We start from the raw sequence: 16093 nt of genomic DNA on the forward strand, positions 1-16093 counted from the left end.
TAAGTATTTATAAACATCTTTATTATTGTAAGAAAAATATGTGTTAAATACAGTGCAAAAGACACTTGTACATGTGAAATGATTGCGTAAAATGGTGACATTCTTTACAATGTCTGGAGGTGCTTTGTCTTTTCAGCTGTGATCTATCTTCCAAACAAGCTTCATCTTGTAACCACGTCACCCTCCAAGAATTCTTGTAACAGGCAGCAATGACATCAATTTGATCACACAGAAGAAAACCAGATTTCATACATGATCCAGCATCTCAAAAGGTTATTTGGGATGCCAAAATATCATTAATCCATGACTACAGTATAAAAGGTGGCTTTATTCACACCACTTACAATTCAGAGGTGGGTTGTAACGTATTACTTCAGGGTTAAGTTCCCCTAGGTAAAGATCTAGGATCAGCTTCCCCTCCAACAATCCTTAATCATTAGTGGGAGAAATACAAAGCTGACCCAAGATCACCATCTAGGGATAACTTCAACCTAATTTATCACACCTTTCAGTGTCTTTGTACATACCACCCTCTGATGGACGAAATGAGTACATACAGAAAATAGAAGCACCCAATTTCTAAACACATGATAAAATGCTGTTATACAGTTTACATATCACTTATTCAAACTAATGAATATATATTTTAATACATGTTTTATCTAAAACTGCTGTGGTAGGAAAAGGTATTGTTCCACATTGTACATAATGTATATAATCCTTTAAATGCAATTGACCTGAACTAGCTATACTGCGACACATTCCTGAACCTCAAAGCAATGTTGTAGTGACATGATAAAGTAAATCAGATTGTAAGCAGCACTTACACCCACAGACTTAAGGCACAAGATCTCTACTGGGCACAAGTAACATGTCTACATATAAAGACAAAACATTTGGAAATAAAGGAGGTAAAATACATTTTGACCACTGATAAATAGATGAGCTCTTATGGAGGGTTTAGAAAACACTGATATGGCCATTTGGGACAGCACATTAACTACAACACCCAAATCATGTTCTACTTATAATGATAGGAGACTAGCAACAGTTCGTAAGTGGCTGTGGTGCAGAAGCACAGAAGTCGCTTGTGGTCAATGTCAAGGATGTAAGATTACCTGTGGGTATACCAGTAGTGTGATCTCAGTGATGGGTAATGGTCACTGGCGAGGACTGCGGAGACTGATAATGTTGGTTGGCTGTTATAGTTACTGGTGGTGGTGGGTGCGGTCATCAGGGCGTTTGATGTGGATGCGGCGTACTCTCTCGATGCGTTCCCGTTCCTCGTCCTCGTCCAGATGGTGGGATCGGCCTGCAGCGCCCCCTGTAGCCTCCAGTAGAGCGTTGTCTGGACCACGCCCGTCCTGAGACTCATACAGCAGGATGTTAAGCGTCTCCTCATAGATACGAGCCTCTGGGAACTCCACCTGAGGAAAGAGAATACTGTTTAGACCACTGCTCTAGGTACAAAGACAAGACTACTCACTGACAACCAGGCTAGTCTATGATTTGGTCAAAGCAAGAAACATTCATATCTTCCTTTTCTGTGGTCGTGCTGTGGGAAACTGCATACCTTGGTTTGCTTCTTCTCTGTGGCATAGACTATGGAGGTGCAGCACACCTCAGCGATCTTACGGCCCTGCCCATAGAATGACCAGCAGCAGATCTCATCCCCAATCACATCCTTGATGAAGAGCACACGGCCGTTGAACCGCAGAGAGAGCTTGTCAAACAGCTCAATGTTCTTCAACATGTTGTCATCTGAGTTGCTGTGAAAAGGTAATGACACCAGATGTTTATGTCTAGTTGTCAATCTGTTCAAATCGCTATGTACATCAGTCTATCCATGATACAATCCAATTCACACATACATGTAAGAAATACAGTATAAGCTCATTATAAGTATTTTACCACAATCATATGTAATGTTTAGCCTACCTGGTGTAAGAGTACTTGTTGTTGCTCCTGTTGTATAACAGCTTGACTGTGGGCTGTAATCCAAAATAAAAAAAGAACAGAGGTAGTCAGGGTTGAGAAACATGTATGTCAAATCATACATGTCAATTGTGAAATATTATTTTTTACCTTGGAGGTAGAGATGAGTCTCTGTTCTTCCTTTGAGGATGTGACCAAGGGCACTTTACAGAAGGGCTCATACATATCTTTGTTCTGAAAGCATGGAGGAAACAGGACCCAAATAATTCAATGAGTACAGTGGCCATACCAGCATGCAGAGAAAGAGAGACACCAAGATAGAGATTGATTACAGGTAAGTGTTTACAGTGTGTTAAGGTAATACACAATACAGTGGAGGTTGGTGGGAGGAGCTATAGGAGGACAGGCTCATTGTAATGGCTGGAATGGAATCAATGGAATGGAGTCAAACATGTGGTTTCCATATGTTTGATACCGTCCATTTATTCCATTCCAGCCATTATAATGAGCCTGTCCTCCTATAGCTCTTCTCACCAGCCTCCACTGACACAATACCTCCAAGGCAGCGTGGCACTCGTCAGCTAGCCCCTGCACCAGGTAGTACTTGGCCTCTGCCAGGAGCTCTTCCACCTCTCTCCGGATTTCAGGCAGAGGTACAGAACCATCACGCAGGTAGTTCAGAATGGTCCCAAAGTGCTTTCCACACCTGTCAATAAGGATCCAACCTGCAGGAGAGGTCAGGATTCATTACATTGAGAAGTGGCAGAGACAACACAGTGGAGATAGTAGACTGTGTGTGTATCTTCATTTAGAGCCATATCAGATGGGAGGCATGCAAGGGGAGCTATCAGATGGGAGGCATGCAAGGGGAGCATGGAGCATGGACTTTACAGGACTCAAGACTTTGCAGTGGACAAAAGGTTTGGGAAACCCTGGCTGCAGTCAACCCATGTCATCATCAATGCCTTCTCCACAGATAGAACAAGGAGCTGTATAAATCTGAAACATCCCGTTGAAATTTCCACTCCCCATCAAATATGGTGAGGAGAGGAAGCCCAGTGGCCAGCGGTGGGAGAGTATGGAGCGAGATGGAACTGGGCCGACATTCTGCTGATTTTCTCATCTAAGAAAAGCCCGATCTCAATACAGTTTTCAGTTCCCAAAACTAGAATCTGTTACGAACAGAGTGAACTACGTTTTGTAGATGTGGCCCCTTTGCCAAAGCTTACATTTTCAAATTGCGTTGTTAACAAGAAGTGCAAGGACAAATTGAGTTATTGCACATGCGCACTTCACAGAGAAGGTGTTCCCTAATGGAAATATGCAAATACATGCTAGAATGCGCCACTAGGATCTCGCTAACTCGTGCCCAAAACGACACAGATGAACTATCTTGGTTTAGTTATAAATATCTTTGCCTTCGCTGTCTGTGAGGACCTCCATCCTGCCACTGAACATGGCCTTGAGCATGGTGTCCTGCTTGGTGAGGGTCTGCATGGTGGTGTAGTAGAGCGCCCCGCCCACATTCAGCTTCACATACTTCGAGCTGGGGCAGGAGCCCTTGAAGGAGGTGGTACGGGTTGTAGACGCTGGCAACGCCGAGCTCACCGCACTTACTCCTGACATCTCTTCCTGTGGATCCAAACAGTCCAAATGGAAGTCATGACAATGCAATGGTATTCACAGATGTTATCAATCAGGCACCCCAAATAAATTGCATAATAACTATCTAGCTGGTTTGTTGTTTATATCATTGTTTATAGCTAGCAGAAAAGTACACAGAACAAAACCTGTTCTTAAACTAGCTAAATAGTTAGCTATTCTGGGTTCTCAGAATGGGGTCAATGTGACAAGTCTGTACTAGCTAACGTTAGTCATCAAAAGTTCATTAGCAAGCTAATCATAGAAAACAATACTTATACTAACTAGCTAAGGGACTTAACTCCAGGTTTAACATACACTCAGTGTACAAAACATTAGGAGCGCCTTCCTAACATTGAGTTGCACCCCCTTTTTCCCTCAGAACAGCTTCAATTCGTCGGGGCATACACTACAAGGTGTCGAAAGCGTTCCACAGGGATGAATGACAGTGTAGAATTTCATCAACCAGGAAATGACAGAGAGATTTACACTAGAGAACACTGTCACAAAGTCGGAACAGCTTTCCCCTTTTGACAACAAATGCCGCTCTGGCGCGAGAAATCAATAGTCGAATATCACAGCCAATCACAACACTGCTGGCGGGTAAGTAGCTACTACCACAACTTTGGTAATACTGTGAAACACTATCATTCCACTATTAGTGCCAGATATATTGTGGACATTTTCTGAAATAACAATGCAAAAAAATCCTATGTGTAGCACCTTTAAATATGTCGAACCTGGAGTTAAATCCTTTCTTACTAGCTATAATAACGTTAATTTACGTATTCTAACTAGCTGTAGTAGCTACTTAATAGTTATCTAGTTATTTGGATGTAAATTTCTAACTCTGGTCTGGCTAGCTAACTGACTTCATATGAATGCTACTGACTGTAGCCAAAAACGCTAACTTGCTAGGAACGGTTGTTACAGGTTGGCATGCATTCCGCTAGCTTGCTATATGCCTCCGTCCTGTCGATATAACGTCGTATGTGCACTATAACATTAGCTACATTGTCGACTGGATTAGTTCCTAGCTAGATAACATATGTATTTCTTTTTACCATAGAACCCTTGGTCAGTCAGCCTTGAAGAACAAAGTTGGCACCAAACATAGAGAATGATAGAGGCCTCTAGTGGCCAAAAGGCTATTTAGCATGGGCAACGCCAACTTCATTGGCTGATCCCTCCTGGTGACCCTGTTGGAGTCATGTCCAACCGGGTCATCAGGAGGAGTCAGCCAATCGTGAAGAAGAACATGGACTACTTCAAAATGGAGATAGCCTCAATGGCAGTGCCCATGCTGTCACAGACGCTTAAATTACACAGATGAGTCCTCTATCTATCTCTATGGCACCAAACCACTAGCTAGATTTTGTTATGCACATAAACTTCCGGTTTAGCAGATGACGTCCAAAGAAAATAATGAGGTACGCGCTACTTCAGTGGGTACAAGTCACATACACGTAACCTATGCTATGATAAATTATACTATAAAAAAAACTAGAACAATTATGATAAATTAAGATTACATAATTCATTATAGATTAAATAAGCATTTCTTATCTTGAGTAGGAATGAAATGGAATGCTCTTTTTTAATTTCTAAAATAAAACATGAATGTGGATGTGACTGAAGATTATTCAAAATTCGGACTCTGTGCCATTATTACTACATAAACATTACCTGCGTGCCACCCTGATGGTCCAAGGGAAATTATTTATTTATTTATAAGTCCAAGGGGGGTGAATACTTATTTGTAGGCTAATAATTTCTGCTTTATTGAGGAACATTTTACTTTTAACCCTAACCCTTTTTACTTAGATTTTATTTGAAAATGTAAAATACATAAACATGTTACATCCAGCAACATATACTGTACATATACTTTCAATGACTATTTATACTTTTAAACACAAAATAGATTAGTTGAAAGGCACACTGTAAGGCTTGGAGCAAATGAGGCCAACATATCCACAACAAACTAATAAAGGTGAACCTGCTGCTGTCTTTTCCTCAGACAATGGAATTTGATAAATAGACTCTCCTCTTTGCTGCACCCGTTGTACAGTACCAGTCAAAGGTTTGGACACACCATCTCATTCAAGGGTTTTTCTTTATTCTTACTATTTTTTACATTGTAGAATAATAGTGAAGACATCAAAACTATGAAATAACACATATGGAATCATGTAGTAACCAAAAAAGTGTTAAACATATCAAAATATGTTATATTTGAGATTCTTCAAATAGTCACCATTGGCATTCTCTCAACCAGCTTCACCTGGAATGCTTTTCCAATAGTCTTGAAGGAGTTCCCAAATATGCTTAGCACTTGTTGGCTCCTTTTCCTTCATTCTACCGTCCGACTCATCCCAAACCATCTCAATTGGGTTGAGGTCGGGGGATTGTGGAGGCCAGATCATCTGATGCAGCACTCCATTAGGTGTGTTGGGTCATTGTCCTGTTGAAAAACAAATGACAATCCCACTAAGCCCAAACCAGATGGGATGGCGTATCGCTGCAGAATGCTGTGGTAGCCATGCTGGTTAAGTGTGCCTTGAATTCTAAATAAATCACAGACAGTGTCACCAGCAAAGCACCCCCACACCATGACACCTCCTTCTCCATGCTTTACGGTGGGAACTACACATGCAGAGACGCGGTGTGGACTCCAGACCAAAGGACACATTTGCACCGGTCTAATGTCCATTGCTCGTGTTTCTTGGCCCAAGCAGGTCTCTTCTTCTTATTGGTGTCTTTAGTAGTGGTTTCTTTGCAGCAATTCGACCATGAAGGCCTGATTCACACAGTCCCCTATGAACAGTTGATGTTGAGATGTGTCTGTGACTTGAACTCTGTGAAGCAATTATTTGGGCTGCACTTTCTGAGGCTGGTACCTTTAATTAACGTATCCTCTACAGCAGAGGTAACTCTGGGTCTTCCATTCCTGTGGTGGTCCTCATGAGAGCCAATTTCATCATATCTGCTCTCGATGATTTTTGCGACTGTACTTGAAGAAACTTTCAAAGTTCTTGAAAGTTTCCGTATTGACTGACCTTCATGTCTTAAAGTAACGATGGACTGTTGTTTATTTTTGCTTATTTGAGCTGTTCTTGCCATAATATGTACTTGGCCTTTTGCCAAATAGGGCTATCTTCTGTATACCCCCCTACCTTGTCACAACACAACTGATTGGCTCAAACACATTAAGAATGAAAGAAATTCCACAAATTAACTTTTAACAAGGCACACCTGTTAATTGAAATGCATTCCAGGTGACTACGTCATGAAGCTGGTTGAGAGAATGCCAAGCGTGTGCAACACTGTCAGCAAGGCAAAGGTTGGCTATTTGAGGAATCTCAAATATATTCTCATTTGTTGAACACTTTTTTGGTTACTACATGATTCCATGTGTTATTTCATAGTTTTGATGTCTTCACTATTATTCTACAATGTAAAAATAAAGAAAAACCCTTGAATGAGTAGGTGTGTCCAGACTTTTGACTGGTAGTGTATGTGCTTGTCTGATGCAACATGGGGATTTCATAAAAGGTAGCTTTATGGTCATATAGGCTATTTTAGTTTACTGAAAGCTACACAAATCTGATCCATTCACTTTTTTATGAGGACAACCAGACAGGTATGAAAAGTTAAGTCCTTAGTTCACAGTACTGAATTAAAGACAATGTCGAAGGGGAAACCCACGCTTTCCATACTCCATCCATCATCATATACATTTTTACATTTTAGTCATTTAGCAGACACTCTTATCCAGAGTGACTTACAGTTAGTGAGTGCATACATTATTTTATTTTTTTCATACTGGCCCCCTGTGGGAATCGAACCCACAACCCTGCCGTTGCAAACGCCATGCTCTACCAACTGAGCTACATCCCTGCCGGCCATTCCCTCCCATACCCTGGACGACGCTGGGCCAATTAAATAAAAGCGTCTGCTAAATGGCATATTATTATTATTAATTCCAAGAAGGGGACAGCATTCTGCATTGTGTACTAAGTCTGCCACAAGAGGGAGCACTGCTGATGCAAGTGGAAATAAGAATGAATGAACAAGTAATTACTTTTTTTGTTTAAATATACATTCTTTATAGAAACAAATGACAGGTTTTGTGAATATTTACAGAAGGTAAAAGTCAATAACATTTTCAGGTAAGAAACATGGTTACATCTAAAACGAACAATCAAGAGGAGAACATCTATTTTCTGTTTTACCTGTTGATAAATGTGTAATAAAGAAAAATGTAATGCATTACACAACATAAAAAATATACAAATTCATAAAATCTACTTCTGTACACAGAAATCTTACAAACATAAAAAACATCATATATTACTATCAAATAACATTATCCAACATCAGTTATTCAACTTATTCAACAATTTCTATGCAAACTCACTACTTAAACTTCTGATTTATTAACATATAATCTACAATACACAATTTTGACTTAGAGCTTTTTCATTTTAGAAAGCGAGACATTTCATCAAGTTGAGTATGTACACTGTATACATAAAAGGATCCCAGTCTTGTCGCTTATTTCTGAGAAACTTCCATGCTACTGTGCCTCCACCTCTTTGGGTTTGCAGGATGGGGTGGGGTCCCCAGAGGGTGGGGCACTGGTGGGTGTGGTCTTTCGAGGAGTGGCAGGTCTGCCAGGGGCTGTGGTGGTGGAGGTGGGCACCAGAGGGGGTGGGGCACTGAGAGTGGCAGTCTGAGGAGTCCTGTTCTGATGGCCACTGTGTGGAGCTGAGGGGCTGAGCCTAGGGTACATCACCCCACCCAGAGAGGACATAAAGGTGGGTGTGTGGGCTAGGTGGCCCTCCATGGGAGAGCCCTGGAGCTGGTGCATCCTGGCCCTCTCCTCTGCCTGCCGGTGCCTGTCCTGTAAGTACTGCTGTGAGTGGGGGTGGGGGTATTGCTCCCGCTGTCTGTGGCCTCTCTCAGGGTCATAGGTCATATGTACCTGCTGGCTCTGCAGGTACAGCCCTCTGTAGGGGTCTCGTAGTGGGTCCCAGGGGCCTGAGAGGTGAGGGGACACACGGTGGTCTCGACCTGCGGCTAGTGGACTGACCCCCATGAAGGGCTGGACACGGGCTCGCTCCATTGCACTAAGGCTACTCACTGGGTGCACGGGGCTCATGGAGAGGGGTAGAGAGTGAGGTAGATGACTGCTCTGAAGCATGCCTGCAGTGGGGAAGTGGTTGCGCCTTGATGAGGGTTGTGGAGCCTGAGAGTGAGGGTGGCCTGGTGAGAGTAAGAGGGTAATCTCCGGTGGCCCGGCCATAACCTCTGGCTCATCTCTGCGCTCCTGCTTTATGTTTAAAGATCCCTTCAGGGTTTGTGTGTTCTCGCTGGATTGGTGGTTCTTCACTGTGGTGTAAGGGTTTGAGGATCCCCTATCCTGCACCTCCAGCGCTGGAGAGGAGCTCTGCTTCACCTGGACTCTCCCAAGAGAGGTGCCCTCCCTCTCAGCCTGATGGCCCTGATCTGGGCTGCTCCTCTTCCTCCCTGGGCTGCTGCTGCCAATCAGATTACTAATCTGAAAGCCTGAGGATGTGTGGGTGGACTGATGGCTTCTTTCCAGAACATTCCTATAGAGAGGACAGAGGTGGGGAGGTTAACAGATGGTAGATATGATTTCTAGACTATGTGGATTGAAAAATAGGCAATTCTTTGAATATCAGGTGCTCCCCCTGCTACTCGCTGTTTATTATCTATTATCTATGCATAGTCACTTTACCCCTACCTACATGTACATATTACCTCGACTAACCTGTACCCCCGCACATTGACTCGGTACCCCCTGTATATAGCCTCAATATTGTTATTTTATTGTTGGTCTTATTTTTTTATTTAGTTTATTTAGTAAATATTTTTATTAACTCTTATTTTTCTTAAAACTGCATTGTTGGTTAAGGGCTTGTACGTAAGCATTTCACGGTAAGGTCTACACCTGTTGTATTCGGCACATGTGACAAATAAAATGTGATTTGATTTTGTTTCAAAATATTATATCACAACTTTTGAAGGCCTTTATGGATAGGAAATGCCATCTCCACACTAAGGCTGTCACTGACCCGTCTCTCTCCGACTCCTCCTTGGTAGCAGAGTGATCCCTTTTCTTAGCTTCCCTTTCCCTCTCGCTGCTATGGACCGTGGGCTTGCGGGCCACATCAGCAGGCCTGGACAGTGCTGGAGGCGTGAGGAAGGAGGGGGGCGTTTGGTGCAGGCGGTTCCAGGCTTCCTGAGCGGGGCTGACAAAACCTGGCAACCCATGGCCCTGCCTTCCACCAAACATGCTGCCTGGGCCTGAGAGAGGAAGGATTGATGTATTTTCAATCAAATCAATCAATTCACCAATTTAGTTGAAACAGTAGGTTGCCTTTGGTTGGCAATTATTTGAGAGCGAAAACCTACCAATAGATGGGGCACCCAGGCCGCCAAATGCATTAGTTGCCAGTTGTCCAAGGTTTCCATAGTGACTGGCTCGACCAAATGGATCTGAGGAACATCACAAGGAGAGCACGTCTTAATGTCTGTTATAAAACTGGTTGTTTGGATCCTGGATGCTGATGCTATCGCGTTGGGCCGAACAACGCCATTTACCTGTGACTGTATTCATAATACAGCACTGCCTCTTGTGCCTTATTGCTTAATTGTCTTGTACTTTAAACATCATTATTTCAACATTGCACCAGCAGCCTATGGCACTTACCAGTGAGGTGGCTAGCAGGTAGATAGTGGGCGTGATGAGTGGTGGCGCTGAATGGTGATGCAGACAAATGACCTGTAGGGGGTGAAGGGACAGTAGTGAGCGAATCAACCACACTGATGAAGGCTGTTGCCGAAACATGTCCGTTTGTTGACCTCTGCTGCTGCTAAAATACATTAATACAGTACCAGTCAAAAGTTTGGACACCTACTCATTCCAGGGTTTTTCTTTATTTAAAAAAAAAACTATTTTCTACATTGTAGAATAATAGTGAAGACATCAAAACTATGAAATAACACATATGGAATAATGTAGTAACCAAAAAAGTGTTAAACAAATCACCCTTTATGACAGCTTTGCACACTCTTGGCATTCTCTCAACCAGCTTCATGAGGTAGTCACCTGGAATGCATTTCAATTAACAGGTGTGCCTTGTTAAAAGTTAATTTGTGGAATTTCTTTCCTTCTTAATGGGTTTGAGCCAATCAGTTGTGTTGTGACAAGGTAGGGGTGGTATACAGATGATAGCCCTATTTGGTAAGTCCAAATGTGAGATTTTTGGTTCCAACCGCCATGTCTTTGTGAGACGCAGAGTAGGTGAATGGATGATCTCTGCATGTGTGGTTCCCACCGTGAAGCATGGAGGAGGAGGTGTGATGGTGCTTTGCTGGTGACACTGTCAGTGATTTATTTAGAATTCAAGGCACACTTAACCAGCATTCTGCAGCGATACACCATCCCATCTGGTTTGGGCTTAGTGGGACTATCATTTGTTTTTCAACAGGACATTGACCCAACACACCTCCAGGCTGTGTAAAGGGCTTTTTGACCAAGAAGGAGAGTGATGGAGAGCTGCATCAGATGACCTGGCCTCCACAATCACCCGATCTCAACCCAATTGAGATGGTTTGGGATGAGTTGGACCGCAGAGTGAAGGAAAAGCAGCCAACAAGTACTCAGCATATGTGGGAACTCCTTCAAGACTGTTGGAAAACCATTCCAGGTGAAGCTGGTTGAGAGAATTCCAACATTGTGCAGCGCTGTCATCAAGGCAAAGGGTGGCTACATTGAACAATCTAAAATCTAAGATGTATTTGGATTTCTTTAACACTTTTTTGGTTACTACATGATTCCATATGTGTTATTTCATAGTTTTGATGTCTTCACTATTATTCCCGAGTGGCGCAGCGGTCTAAGGCACTGCATCTCAGTGCTTGAGGGGTCACTACAGACCCCCTGGTTCGATTCCAGGCTGTATCACAACCGGCCGTGATTGGGAGTCCTATAGGGCGGTGCACAATTGGCCCAGCGTCGTCCGGATTTGGCCGGTGTAGGCCGTCATTGTAAATAAGAATTTGTTCTTAACTGACTTGCCTAGTTAAATAAAGGTAAAATAAAAAATAACTAAAATTCTACAATGTAGAAAGTAGTAAAAATAAAGAAAAACCCTTGAATGAGTAGGTGTCCAAACTTTTGACTGGCACTGTATGTGCCTTTTCCTTCTTCACACCCAGCACCGAAGACTTTCTGTTAGTCTATAGACTTTTGAGTTGCACGCCAATTTATTTTTCTACGAATCAACCACACTCACATTGACATAAAGGAGTAAATGTGTCATCTCTACAGTAAGCAGACCGTACAATATCATCATAACTGCTCGTAGATCCTCATTTAACATCCACAATAATGAATATGACATGGAGTGGGCTGGCTAACCTGAGGAGGACAGGAGAGGTCTGGCCAGGTCATGGCCATAGGACAGTCCAGGAGGAAGACCCGGAGCAGCTGGCCGACTAAACAAGTCCAGCTTCACCCCACTCATATTCAGCTTATGTGGATCAAAGCGCATGTGCTGTTAAAGATAGACAGATACAATGGGGAGGAGAGACATGGACAGAGGGAGAGAGAGAAGAAAAAAAAGCTCAATAGAAATTGAGAGGTGAGTTGCTGAGACAGAGGAGGATACAGAAAGCATAACTTCACTGATTATCAATATTTGAAACCTTCGCTCCATTGAGTGAAATAAATGAACACATCTTATGTACCTTCATCCTCTGTTGGTGGTGATGAATCTGCCAGGCGATCTGTGCATGCATTGCACACCATTTGCCAGCCTTCTGCAAGAATAAATAGAAGGAAAATAATTTGATTAGTCTTAAACCTGAGGGCTAGAATTCTGTCAACAAGTTTACATAAGGCTGGCGAATGGCATATTCTTACCCTAGCAGATGATCTGAATGGATCAGTTATCTGTGAACGGAGCGAGAACGGAAGAAGAACAGAGGATTAATATCTGAACATACACTACAGTATTTTATTCATACTTTGATGGATAGATTTATTGTACAGAGAACAGAGGCCTACCCGTGGGCCCTTTGGTAGGATATTGTGAGGGACTTCTCCTGGCCGTGTCACCACATCCATAGGATTAGACTAGGGGGAGATGGGAAGTCACATGTTTAGATTGGGAAGAGCATGTGTGGGGTGGTTAACACTGGGTAATGAAGGAGAGACAGACAGAGGGAGTCAGTGATGTGTTATAGACCTTGGGCTGGAAGGCTCCTTGCAGAGAGCTGAAGGGTTCTGGGGCTCCTGAGTGGGGGTGCAGGGCTTGCATGCCTGGCATCGCTGGGGGGTAGGAGGGGAAGAACTGGGCAAGACCACACACAGGTTAAGATAAGAATAAATGAGGTGCGACTTTAGGGTAAACAAAAGGATAACAATAGGGTAACAATCACTTTGTATGCTCAGAGTAGATCTGTGACTGTACTGCTGAGAGAGTACAGAGTAAAACAACAGCAAATATCTGAATTCATTGAGAATCATATTATAATACGAAATAATTCATTTGAAAGCTAATCCAACGGAACATATCCCATCTTTCTGAAAGCAGTACTTTCACTTACATTTTGATGTCTTTGGTAGGGGCTTTCCAGATTAGCTGGGTACTTTTCCAACTGAAAGAGAAAAATGTTGTAAGAAAACATTAGTAACATTAACAATATTAGACAAAGAAGAAACATCGATGTAAAAACGCTACTAATGATTGTTTTTGAGCATTTTGTAATCTTGAAGTCCTGATCTAGTGCTAACGACTATGCACAGCAAGGTGCATTCTTCTCAGCTCATTGACTGTTTAACAGATGCATGTACACACTTCAGATGTCTATGATAAGAGTTTCCATATATTGGCTGCTTAAACCCAACTGAAGCCCTGCCAATGCTGGCAAAAGCGTCCATGAGCAATTACCCACGATCAAAAGCACTCTAATGACCTCATTCCTTTTGCTGCGGCACAGTCATTTATCCTGACAGCAGGGCTTTGAGTGTGTCAAAACAGCCATGAGATCGATTTCCACTGGCTTTACCAAGCTGTCAGTGGAACAGCCAGCCATTTCAGGGCTCATATATTTTTTTCCCCTATGATGAAATATTTCAAACTGTTCCCTGGTGGGTGGAAAAAAAGTTTAAAATGGCTGAAAGCGAAAATGTGTCTCTCAGGGACTGTATCTGGTATTTCTGTTTTGTTGAGATACTGTAATAAAGGTTTTCCCCAGATTAAAGGAGGCGGCTGCTGAGCCTGAGGCTACACTATTAAGAAGGTTGAGTTCGGAAAACAGCAAAAACAAAGCACAGCATTATCTCTCTCTCGTTTCTGGGTGACCTAAAATGTTCCTCACTATGAATGTGGGTTTTGATAACATTAAAGAGTAACTTTTGTGAAAAAACATACCAGATGTTTTAGGCTTAGTTATAGTGAAACACGTCAATTCTGGTCTTCATTTTGACAGTTCGTCGCAAAAGTTATATATTTTAGTATTTTAGTAGTAGATCTAGCTATTTTTGCCCCTGGCGTTTCAACTCTACCATTCAAATCGTGATGTAGAGGCCTCTACGTCATCTCAAGGGAGGGGATCGGTATGAAATACACTCCCTTCTAGATGTGTTCGGTGGTACCACCTCAAGGCTTACTATAAAAGCAAGATGCTTCCTTGACTAGACTACTGACGTTATACAAATTTCAAATGGAAGTAAGGCACATTTCCGCATATGACCAAATTCAAAGTTTTTGCTTACAGTTTCATTCCTCCTTTTACGAAGGAAGAAAACAAGTAGACTATGAGGATTATATGTTTATATTCATAGCTACATCCACCATAACAAGAAATAGATGACAATGGCGGTCATGTCAACTCGTTGTCTTTTTTCCTAACTGCTATGACTTATTGGTGGCATACTCCACTAAGACAGTAGACTCATAGTTACTGCGTAAACACTCCAATGCAGGTTGGATTGAATTGAGCACCTAATCTTCATTGTCAAGGTGATGATTGCACTTTTCTTCCCAACACAGTACCGCAATAAAATGTGATTCTACATTTCAACTATTTGTTTTGCGCCCCATGGGGGATTCGAATTTACACCGCAAGTGGCAATAGATGTCAGGAACTCGGCGCCTTACCACTGTGAGCTAACGTCCAGAATCGTATTTACTCATGATGCACATAATGTTATTATCAGAGTGTGCTAGTGGACTTCTGGTAAGTATGCTTTAGTGAAAAAGTGTTCAACTATGTTTACCCACCCCCAAAATGAATATTTATGAGCAATTCCCCCCACCCACAACTTCTCACCTGAATGCATTTTTTTTTAATTGAAGGGGTTGGGCAAATGCTGCAATTGGGGTTGAGAGTTACCCTTTAAATCATATGAAGCAGTTTGTGGTGGCCATGTGCTGGACTTACATTTAGGTCAGCTGTGCGACCCATATTTGGGGGTGTAGAGAGGATGCCTAGTGGAGGAGGCAAACTGTTGGGGTAGGGTGAGAAGGTGAGCTGGTGCTGGTGTTGGTGCTGATGTTGGTGCTGGTGTGTGTGCTTGTGGAACTCTGTCCTCAGCAGAGGTGGCCCCGAGCCAGCCCCTCTCTCTGCAGTCTGCGCCAGGAAACGGTTGTTCAGTTCTTGGCGAAGCAGGTCGTGCTCTGTTGTGGGGGAGAGGTGAGAGGTTAAAGGTCATACTCTATGACGAAAACTGCTCTTTCTCACCCACAACCCCTATCACCACCTACACCTGTTGTACATTAAACACCAATGTATCCTTCAATATCTATCTCCTTTACTGTTCAAGACTCTTACCTGAGTAGCCTGCTTCAGTGGAGTGTCCTACGATGACATTGGTTGGTAATCCCAGAGGGCTTGTGAACATGGCCGGGCGGCGATGCCCGTGACCTGGCAGGAAGAAGTGGGGTGCGGGCAGCGCCGAGATGGACAGGGGGAGGGCCGGCAAGGGAGAAGAATGGCGCCCGAGGTGGAGGGATGGTGGGAGGGTTCGCTTGTGGGACCCCTCTATGCTGCTGCTGTAGGGAGGAGAAAGGCAAGGTTGTAAATAAATAGCACCTCATCTAGGATATCAGTATTATTAAATGGTTTGAACAAGTACTTTCAATGCCATGTCCTACCTGTTGTGGAGACCAATGTACAGGGGATGGCCCTGGTGATGTGACGATGGTTCTCTCTTGACTTGGGATAGGCCTGGCCCTGGCAGAGTTGGGGTGGTCGGGTTGTGAGGGGACGTCCTCTCCTTCTTCACACACACAGCAGGAAGTGGGCTGGTGAGAGGGGCTGCAGGGGCAGGGCTGCCTGCAGGCTGAGAGCCAGGGGCGGGGCTGGCAGCAGGCAGATCGAGGGGTGTGTCGCTGCTCTGCTCCTGGCTGCGTTGTAGACCTGACACTGTGGCAGCGCAGCACACCTTCTCCTCGTCCACCTCATCAACACCTATGTC

At 43.3% G+C, this 16093-nt stretch overlaps 2 protein-coding genes across 3 annotated transcripts in view; both read right to left on the bottom strand.

The window, feature by feature from the left end:
* Positions 1-4: 4 nt before the first annotated feature.
* On the bottom strand, positions 5-4722 carry LOC121582363 (BTB/POZ domain-containing adapter for CUL3-mediated RhoA degradation protein 3). The gene is made up of 7 exons (XM_041898097.2): positions 4641-4722; positions 3354-3567; positions 2491-2660; positions 2086-2169; positions 1939-1991; positions 1574-1769; positions 5-1427 (listed from the first exon to the last, which is right to left on the bottom strand). The coding sequence occupies exons 1-7, from the start codon at positions 4641-4643 to the stop codon at positions 1209-1211; spliced, it is 939 nt and encodes a 312-aa protein (XP_041754031.1). The 5' UTR covers positions 4644-4722; the 3' UTR covers positions 5-1208.
* Positions 4723-7674: 2952 nt separating this feature from the next.
* Positions 7675-16093, bottom strand: part of LOC121582350 (autism susceptibility gene 2 protein homolog) — a 29330-nt gene continuing 20911 nt past the window's right edge. The window contains exons 7-19 of one of the 2 annotated variants that reach the window (XM_041898081.1): positions 15771-16092; positions 15448-15665; positions 15058-15293; positions 13219-13269; positions 12858-12962; positions 12677-12745; positions 12533-12562; positions 12358-12429; positions 12029-12164; positions 10316-10387; positions 10018-10101; positions 9678-9909; positions 7675-9191 (exon numbers count right to left, since the gene is read on the bottom strand). In XM_041898081.1, the coding sequence (XP_041754015.1) occupies positions 8156-9191; positions 9678-9909; positions 10018-10101; positions 10316-10387; positions 12029-12164; positions 12358-12429; positions 12533-12562; positions 12677-12745; positions 12858-12962; positions 13219-13269; positions 15058-15293; positions 15448-15665; positions 15771-16092 (2663 nt within the window). In that variant the 3' untranslated portion in view covers positions 7675-8155. Of the gene's footprint in view, positions 9192-9677; positions 9910-10017; positions 10102-10315; positions 10388-12028; positions 12165-12357; positions 12430-12532; positions 12563-12676; positions 12746-12857; positions 12963-13218; positions 13270-15057; positions 15294-15447; positions 15669-15770; position 16093 lie in introns of both variants that reach the window. The other variant, XM_041898080.1, reaches the window with a different exon arrangement.

The sequence above is a fragment of the Coregonus clupeaformis genome, chromosome 15 (genome assembly GCF_020615455.1).
Source record: "Coregonus clupeaformis isolate EN_2021a chromosome 15, ASM2061545v1, whole genome shotgun sequence".
In the NCBI taxonomy this organism is placed as follows: Eukaryota; Metazoa; Chordata; class Actinopteri; order Salmoniformes; family Salmonidae; genus Coregonus; species Coregonus clupeaformis.

Bases quoted from the DNA above. Each gene is read 5' to 3' on its own strand.
- LOC121582363 (XM_041898097.2), bottom strand. The intron at 2,170-2,490 runs GTATTGTGTCAG...CCATGCTTTCAG, and splicing joins AGTGCCACGCTGCCTTGGAG to AACAAAGATATGTATGAGCC. The intron at 1,428-1,573 runs GTATGCAGTTTC...CTCTTTCCTCAG, and splicing joins CAGAGAAGAAGCAAACCAAG to GTGGAGTTCCCAGAGGCTCG.